We start from the raw sequence: 8645 nt of genomic DNA, 5'->3' as shown, positions 1-8645 counted from the left end.
TGGAGGCTTAGACACAGGGGTAGAGACAGAAACAGCTGATGAGAAGAGTCTGTCAGGGGGGTGACAGCAGGCCTGGGCGGGGAGGGAAACCAGCGGGGTAAGGACCAGTGCATAGCTGCTCAGTGGGAAAGACAGGGATTACAAGTTGCCATGAGGAGATAAAGTACCCTAAAACACCCACAGCAAGATCTGGCCTACATGATGAGGAAAGAAAAGATCTTCATAATACGGTTGCCCCCGTATTGTGGTGTTCTGTGCAGGATTGAGAAGCAGTTTTGAAGTGAACCAACTGAGAGAAAAACAGACAGGGAACAGCAGTCAAAACAGTAACTGACTCCTGACTGAACTTGTGACTTAACTTTTCAGCAGCAAACGGATTCAACCCTCACGGTTGGAGCTCTAGATGGTGCTGAGGGGGTACAGCAGCGAGACCCAGAGGCTGGTATGGAAGCCCCCGGGGCTGATGAGGGGCAACTATCTCAGCCTGAGGGGAAAGAGGCCGGAGACCCACAGACACACCCAGAGTCTCTGGAGCCATCGCAACAGCAGTCTGTGGAGGTGATGCTGCTACACCGATATCTCCATTTGTGTTTTATGTCTTTGTCCGCACAGCCGAGGACAGTCTCCTCTGCCCTGGTGGAACAGATGTAAAATGTAATGCAGACTGTGGAGGTTTTTAACAGCACAGGACAGAGAGGACTTGAGAGTGAGGGAGGGATGTTTCAGAGAGACAGAATGAGGCATAAAAGGGCATGAGAAAGAAACCAACAGAAGACAAAAAAGACAGGACAGATGGAAGACAGGACAGATGAAAGACAGGTCACATTAAAGTAAGGACACACGGAAACCAGGACACATGAAAGACAGGACAAACTCAATACAGCACACACGAGAGACGCAAGAATAGAGGTAAACTGCAAGGCAGGTTGGACTTCTAGAGTATAGAAAGCAAGAAACTCTGGTACAGGATCTTGGAGCCATTCATTTTGCGGGCAAATAACAGAAACCTAGAAATGATGGCAAAGTCTACTAAACATAGAGAGCAAAGAGAGAGAGAGACAGGTAGAAGAGATAATGACAGACAGACAAAGACAGCATGAAGAGAGGTTTGAACAGTGGAGGACATAATGGAGAACATAATGGAGAGACGGAGACAGCCTGAGAGAAGATTATGAAATGATGGTGAGAATGAGACAGCCTGAGAGAAGATTACAAAATGATGGTGAGACTGAGACAGCCTGAGAGATGATCATGAAATAATGGTGAGACGGAGACAGCCTGAGAGATTATAAAATGATGGTGAGACTGAGACAGCCTGAGAGAACATTATAAAAAGATGGTGAGACTGAGACAGCCTGAGAGAATTAAGACAGTTGTTAGACATTTTGGATTTTCAGTCTTGCACTACACAAATCAGGAAGGAGGCTGCCTCATATCTGTCAGGGAGGCAAAGGAAAAAAGTCTGTTTCAAAGCCTATAGCAAATCAAACGCACTCAGGTAGGAAGCTTCAGAGTCAGACATGACTAGGTCTGAGTTTCTCCTCCTGATAAACCTCCTCAGCAGAAGGTGACTCAGGCAGAACCCAGCCAGCATGCTGCGGAACCGGAAAAAGCAGAACCGGAACCAGAACCATCTGAGGAACCAGGAGGTTCAGAACCACGTGAAAGAGCAGCGGGTCACACTAAAGAACAGCACGAGATGGACCAACACACAGAGGTCAAAGGAGACGAAGAGAAGGTGACGTTTTAAAACAAGTGAAGTGTGACCAGTCCAGAGTTTATTCTAATGCTGTGCACTTCATGCTGAAGAGGGCGAAAGTGTTCCTCTAGCTCAACTTGAACTTGAAGACAACCTAAGTGAATACATAAAAACATATCCGTACTTGATGAAATGTAAATCTGGATCAACCACTAAATTGGAGTGGAGAAAAGCATCCAGTAATTAGACAACTGTTAGAAATATAATAATAATTGTTGTGTATAACGTTGAATTTGTTTGTGTGGTTTCTTTTGCAGGAAGAAGGTCATGATGTCTGAAGCCTAGTATGTTGGGATTGCCCTTAAAAGAGAGATGTTGGTTCATCACGCTTACAACTATCAAACCCCATTAAACTTATTATATGTTTGAGTGTTGAGTTAATCTGTGACTGTGCTGTTGCATTGCAAATCTGTTGTGGAAGCTAGTGTGTACAAATGTGGCAAATTAAAAAAAAAAAAATGTTTAGACCAGGTAACTGCCTGTAGATTTTACATGGATGTGCATGTAAAAGTTGTTACGACATCAGAGAAAGTTTAATATAAGTACTTTTACTGTAGGTTGAAATAAACATATACATGTATGACAGCAATGCTCTTTGCATGAAAACAAGATGGCCACATCTCTTTCTGGGTCTCAGAAATGTTTTCTCTTTTCTCAAACATTTCTCTGGAGTCCATGTGCACCCAAACATCCAAGCTCAAGTTCACTCTGTACAACGGCCGACACACTGACAACTGCTCCCGCACGGGGCCGGTGTCTGTGGTGCACTAGATGACTGTGTTCACATCATTCGTTAACGGTCCCTGCCGGGCGGATAGGCCCGGCAGATGGCGGGCGGTTGATGAAGGGGTGCCACTGGCCCTGAATGCTGGGAGAGTCGGTGTGGTACGGCTTCCGGATCCGGATGATGTCCAGTCCCGACTGATTGGTCAGCTTGGTCACCAGGTCGGAGATCTCCTGGGACGTCTTACCAGTGATAACCTCCTCTCTCACGGTACCATTGACTGTACAGACAACATAGGCAGATGAATATCAACAGAAACAATTATGTGACATACAGGCACACAAAAATAACCTCCATGTACTGCTTATCACACTTTCGGCTTTTGTAAGTTTAGAAATAAATCCACGTTATAACGTTGTGTGTTATAACCAGGCTTCATATCACAAGACGGTATTCTCAGATACTTACGGTACTCTGCCACTAGTCTAGGTATTCTGCAGGGTTGTGGGGAGATGTAGACAACAGTTGCAGGGTTTTTCTTTGCATAATCCACCACGCCCTCTTCAATGAAATTTCTGGAAAAGTCGAAATGTTACAACGTTGTGCTTAACCTTAAACATTAAGCCTACATTGCGCTGTCCCGTGAATGTCTAAACCTTGGAGACCAACTCGGCTACAACGCCTAATGTTGACATTAGCTTGCTATAGGCTGTAAACTGCAGTTGTATAAGAACCAGTCGTCAATTCAAAATTGATTAACTTAAATCCGACACTGTTGCATATAATTATGATGAGCATCAAATTATGAAGTAGCAACACTACCTGCTTTAAGAAATTAAAATATAGCTTGTTTGCAAAAACAAGACCAACGTTACCTTGCTCCATTCGAACTCTGCGCTTTCTTGGAGAAGACGAGAGAAATGCGCTTCAGCTGACAAACATACCGACCAACACCATTCTGAAGCACACTTTGAAGAAAACGACTAGGGGTACCTCTAGCAGTCATTGTACTGTTAGCAGTAACTAAATTATAAAGTGACAGAAGGCTACATACAAGACCCTTCAAAATGCTACAAGGGCATGTCCACAAAGATAACGTGCGGAAAAGTAGGTGCGTCGATATTTTCCTTCCGGTCAGAAACAAAAGGATTTATAGCACAATAGTAGTTTTGAAGCCCCCTGATGATTTAACGAAGAGGGGCATATATAGAGTGAATATTTAAATTATATAATATATTCAACATTCTGGTATAGTATTATACTTTTACATTCATTGTGTGGCTGACAAACAATATTGTGTTTTCCTATGGAATAGAGTTGTGCTTTACACGGACACATTTTGGAAGCACTCAATGTCAAGTATGAGCGCGGGTCTGCGACCACCTGACGAAAAGTAAACTCCATGTGTATGCAGGTTTGTTACTTACAGTATTTGTTTGTCTTGGTCTTAAGTATATTCCGTTTGGTGTATTTACAACGGAATCGAACTTGCATCCGCACATTGTTATAAGCGTTGCTGCATTTTCCCCATAATGACAGAGACATGTTAGGTAGTCCCAGCCCGATGCTTCTCTGTCTGGCGTGTTAGCTAGTTAGCGTACAAAAGGTTAAAAGTGGAAACGGTCATGATTCCATCGTATTAACCTACTATTTAGGGTTATTTGCCTAATGTAGCCTACATTGTTAAAATATGTTGTGTTTTCTAAAGTGATATGGGAGGGGTGGGAGTGTCTGATGTCCCAAAATGAACGACACTTGGGCAACCTTAATTTGACCTACATTCTGCTGGTAAACAACGTGGTTGCCCTTTTCATTTCGTATTGTCAGAATGCATATCGTGAAGTTAAAACAAATATGATTCTGAATACATGAAATTAAGGAAGGGTATTGTGTGTGTGTGTGTGTGTGCGCGTGTGTGCGTGTGTTCAGCCATTGTCCTGATGTCCTGGTGTGTGATTTTCAAACTCATACTCAGACTATGAATAGGCAATAATTATTTTCTCACTGTTATTTTAGAAATCACATCTTGACTATAGGTTTAGCGGAAGCATTTATTGATTTAATTAGTTGGTGAGTTGTTGACAAGAAAATCTGTCCACAGATCATAGTATCTTAATCTGTTGTCACTGGTCAACTGATGGTTTTCATATTTATGTTCACTCAGATGCCTTGACATAGCAGCTCATGTGGAAGAGCGTATGCCTACGGAGGGCCACCTGTCTCCTGCGGGTGGCAGGTGGCTGCTCGTCCAAACATAACCCTCAACGATGCTTATCGACGTTTCAGTTAAACCGACAGCCTCCATGGAGCTTCCAGGCCCAGGCTTTCGCTGCTCCACAGTATTACGCTACCAAGCGGACATCAGTTTTACTGAATCTGTGCCGCACCTTCAAGAAGGACACCAAGTCCATTGTGGACTTCCCCCTCAGTCCCGTCACGGTGACTGACATCAAACATTACCTCCGCTCCAAAGACATACCATTCCACGACGGGCATAGCTGTCTGCATGCACCGAGTATTTTCTGTGAACAGCCACCAGGTGGCGCTGGTGTGCCTGGCAGAGACAGCTTCTTCCTGTTCATTGACAAGACTACAGGCCAGTTTCTGTGTATGGAGACGGGGGTGGAGGGGAGCTGGGAGGACCTCCAGGACTGTTTGGAGGTGATGCAGAAGGAAGGCCAGACGTCCATGCACCCCAACGTGCTGTTGGGGTACCCTGCTAGCCTGGAGGAGCAGGAGGAGAAAGAGATGGAGCTGAAGGAGGTGCAGAGGATCTGGTCGAGCGCCGTGCCGTTGTCGGACCTCCCCGACGAGGACGCGCAGGTGGTCAAGACCATGTTCAGCATCGGAAAGCTCACCAACGCCACCCTGAAGAGGTTTAGCGTCCGGTTCTTCAAGCCTACGAAGAGCCTGGTGTTCCCCTGGTTCGGCGGGCGTGACTCAAGCCTGCGAGGTGTGAAGCTGCTCTCAGCCGCGAGTCCCGACGCCGGGCAGGTGGTCTACACCGAAGCCACCATACCTCGCCCCTCCAGCTACCACAACCTGTTCGGCCTCCCCCTAGTGGGCCGCAAGGATACGGAGGTGGTGCTGACGGGGCGCGAGGTGGACAGCATGGCCATCAGCCAGGCCACGGGGCTCCCCTCGGTGGCTTTGCCGCGCGGCGTCTCCTGCCTCCCCCCGGCGCTGCTGCCCTACCTGGAGCAGTTCCGCCGTGTCACCCTGTGGCTGGGCGGCGACATGCGCTCGTGGGAGGCCTCCAAGATCTTCTCGCGCAAGCTGGGCCTGAAGCGCTGCTCGCTGGTGCGGCCCGGTGACTACCAGCCCAGCGCGGCCGAGGCGCTGGCACAGGGCCGGAACCTGACCCGGATCGTCAAGTCGTCCATCCCGGCCGCACACAAGTCCATCGTCTCCTTCAAGCAGCTGAGGGACGACGTGTTCGGGGAGCTGGCCAACACCGAGCAGGTCGCAGGGGTCAAGTGGACACGCTTCCCTGACCTCACCAAGATCCTGAAGGGCCATCGTAAGGGAGAGCTCACCGTCTTCACAGGTAAGTGCACTGAACTGCCCACCATAAAACATGGAGTACACTGTCATAGCGGCTACACCATTCTGCATCATGGATGGTGACAGTCTGGGCTGCATATGTTTATTTTGTTGTAAAATATCCAAAATCATTCTTATTTCTGTTATGTGATGGTTCAGTAATTTACATCAGGGCATTTTTAGTACATACATGCTATATATGTCATTAACAAAGGGAACTGCTGCTAGTTGCATGAGCAACTGAGGCACAGAAGAGCAGAAGCAGCAACTTAATATGCACTGGAAGGAGGAAAAGGTTTTGAGATCATGTCACGATTTGTGTGTGTGTGTGTGTGTGTGTGTGTGTGTGTGTGTGTGTGTGTGTGTTTTGTGTGTGTGTGTGTGTGTGTGTGTGTGTTTTGTGTGTGTGTGTGTGTGTGTGTCCTGTGGATGTGTGTGTGTGTGTGTGTCAGGTCCCACGGGCAGTGGTAAGACCACCTTCATCAGCGAGTACGCTCTGGATCTCTCCATGAACGGCGTGAACACCCTGTGGGGCAGCTTTGAGATCAACAACGTGCGCCTGGCCAAGATCATGCTGACGCAGTTCTCCATGCAGAGGCTGGAGGACAACCTGGAGCAGTACGACACCTGGGCCGACCGCTTCGAGGAGCTGCCGCTCTACTTCATGACCTTCCACGGACAGCAGAACATCAAGTAAGTGATCGTACATCATTTTTTATAATCCTCAAGTGGTTCTGTTCAGTTTGAGCCTAAGACTGTCAGTTGTCAATCATTTGATTTGAGAGAAAATTGATTTGAATGCAGTTCATGCAGCTTACTGCTTGTGCTTCACACTAAATAAGCTGGTCTTAAATCTCTTCTGATCTCTTCTTATTTCCTGAGCAGACATTTTGTGATAAAGGCCTAAAGTATATTATATATTATAATTATTATATATTATTATCAATGTAACTGTCTCCATCTGCTGTTGTGTCTCCCTAGGACGGTGCTGGAGACCATGCAGCACGCTGTGTACCTGTATGACATCAGTCATGTGGTCATCGACAACCTGCAGTTCATGATGGGTCAGGAGAACCTGTCCGTGGACAAGTAAGCCCTCCCACACTCACAACACAGGAGACAGAACAAGCCTAACCCTAACCCTAGCCCTCCCACACTCACAACACAGGACACAGACAGGCAGAACAAGCATAACCCTAACCCTAGCCCTCCCACACTCACAGCACAGATAAGCAGAACAAGAGTTCACCATTTAAGCCGGAGGCACACAACAAGTCCACAACAAAGTAGATCTGTTTAGGGGGTGTTTACTAGTGCACCCCCAAAGTTGATCTGTTTAGGGGTGTTTAGTTGTGCGCCTCCATTCAGATAACAGGATACAGGAAAGAATAATGATATTGGTGGTTTTCATCCTGCAGTACGACTTAAAGGTGTAATCCTTGATTGAACTCAGTTAAATTCTCCTCGCATTCCTCTACCTGTCCATCCAGTGTGTGCACTCGTTAAATATCTGGTGTTCTTGCACAGTCCTTGATTCGTAAGTGAAAAACAAACAGGAAAAGTCAGTTGGAAGGAGCCATACACTATTCTGGCCAATCGACAACTGTGCTTCATGAGCATGGAAGGGAGGGGTGTAACCTGATTGGCTGTTGAGCTCAAATATAAATATAGCAAGGACTGCCAGAATTTGAGGACTGTACCTTTAAATGTAAGCCTGTTATGTGGTGCCTTTAAACAGGTTTGCAGTGCAGGATCACATCATTGGAGCCTTCCGGAAGTTTGCCACCCACAGCAGCTGTCATGTGACCCTCATCATCCACCCCAGGAAGGAGGAGGACGACAAGGAGCTGCAGACCGCCTCCATCTTTGGCACTGCCAAGGTCAGTAAAGGTCACTTTAGTAACTAATACGTTTAAGGCCATTCTATTATCTGTCTGTATCACTAATATGATGGTTGCAAAACAGTAAAGTTTTTTGTGTAATAGTGACTGTATAACTAAGTTTGTCCCTTGTCTGCTGCCATCCCCAGGCCAGTCAGGAGGCTGATAACGTGCTCATCCTGCAGGAGAAGAAGCTGGTGACCTGCCCCGGCCGCCGCTCCCTCCAGGTAGCCAAGAACCGCTTCGACGGAGACGTCGGAATCTTCCCCCTGGAGTTCAACAAGACCTCGCTGACCTTCAGCTCTCCACTCAAGGGCAAGCAGAAGCTCCGCAAGGTCAAGCCGGAGAAGATGGGCACCACAGAGGAAGGAGGAGGAGGAGCAGGAGCAGGAGGAGCAGTGGAGGAGATGGTGCCGGGGGGGAGGAAGGAGAAGAAAGAAAAGGTGGAGAAGCCAAAAGCCTCCAAAACAACCAAAGCTGTCAAGGGGGCAGCATCAGGCAGGAACAGCCCAAAGGGAGAGGGAGAGAACCTGTAGCCAAAGAAAGACAAGAAAGAAAGAAAGACGAGAACGAGTAAAAGAAGAAGAGCAAATGAGCAGAATGGTAAATTGCGAGATGGAACAGTAGAATGTTAAATTTTGAGACAGAACAGTAGAACGTGTTCCATATGGACAATGGAATCCACCAAGCAATAACAACCTGGGGAAAGGCCCTTTGAAAAGGATTCACATTCTTACAT

General features: G+C 47.0%; 2 protein-coding genes across 2 annotated transcripts in view; one reads left to right on the top strand and one right to left on the bottom strand.

Moving 5' to 3' along the window:
• Positions 1-1828: 1828 nt before the first annotated feature.
• On the bottom strand, positions 1829-3575 carry mrpl43 (mitochondrial ribosomal protein L43). Its single transcript, XM_080835009.1, has 3 exons — positions 3359-3575; positions 2952-3058; positions 1829-2763 (listed from the first exon to the last, which is right to left on the bottom strand). The coding sequence occupies exons 1-3, from the start codon at positions 3487-3489 to the stop codon at positions 2546-2548; spliced, it is 456 nt and encodes a 151-aa protein (XP_080691135.1). The 5' UTR covers positions 3490-3575; the 3' UTR covers positions 1829-2545.
• Positions 3576-3839: 264 nt separating this feature from the next.
• The window catches only part of twnk (twinkle mtDNA helicase), a 5315-nt gene continuing 509 nt past the window's right edge, over positions 3840-8645 (top strand). Inside the window, exons 1-6 of the mRNA XM_080834593.1 lie at positions 3840-3897; positions 4648-6030; positions 6479-6719; positions 7008-7115; positions 7765-7906; positions 8056-8645. The exon at positions 8056-8645 is cut by the window's right edge and continues 509 nt beyond it. Of these exons, the coding sequence (XP_080690719.1) occupies positions 4668-6030; positions 6479-6719; positions 7008-7115; positions 7765-7906; positions 8056-8442 (2241 nt within the window). The 5' untranslated portion in view covers positions 3840-3897; positions 4648-4667 and the 3' untranslated portion in view covers positions 8443-8645. The remainder of the gene's footprint in view (positions 3898-4647; positions 6031-6478; positions 6720-7007; positions 7116-7764; positions 7907-8055) is intronic.

This window comes from Sprattus sprattus (assembly GCF_963457725.1).
Source record: "Sprattus sprattus genome assembly, chromosome: 3".
Classification (NCBI taxonomy): domain Eukaryota; kingdom Metazoa; phylum Chordata; class Actinopteri; order Clupeiformes; family Clupeidae; genus Sprattus; species Sprattus sprattus.
Note: the sequence above shows the minus strand (reverse complement) of the source record. Positions and strands in the feature narration are given on the sequence as shown.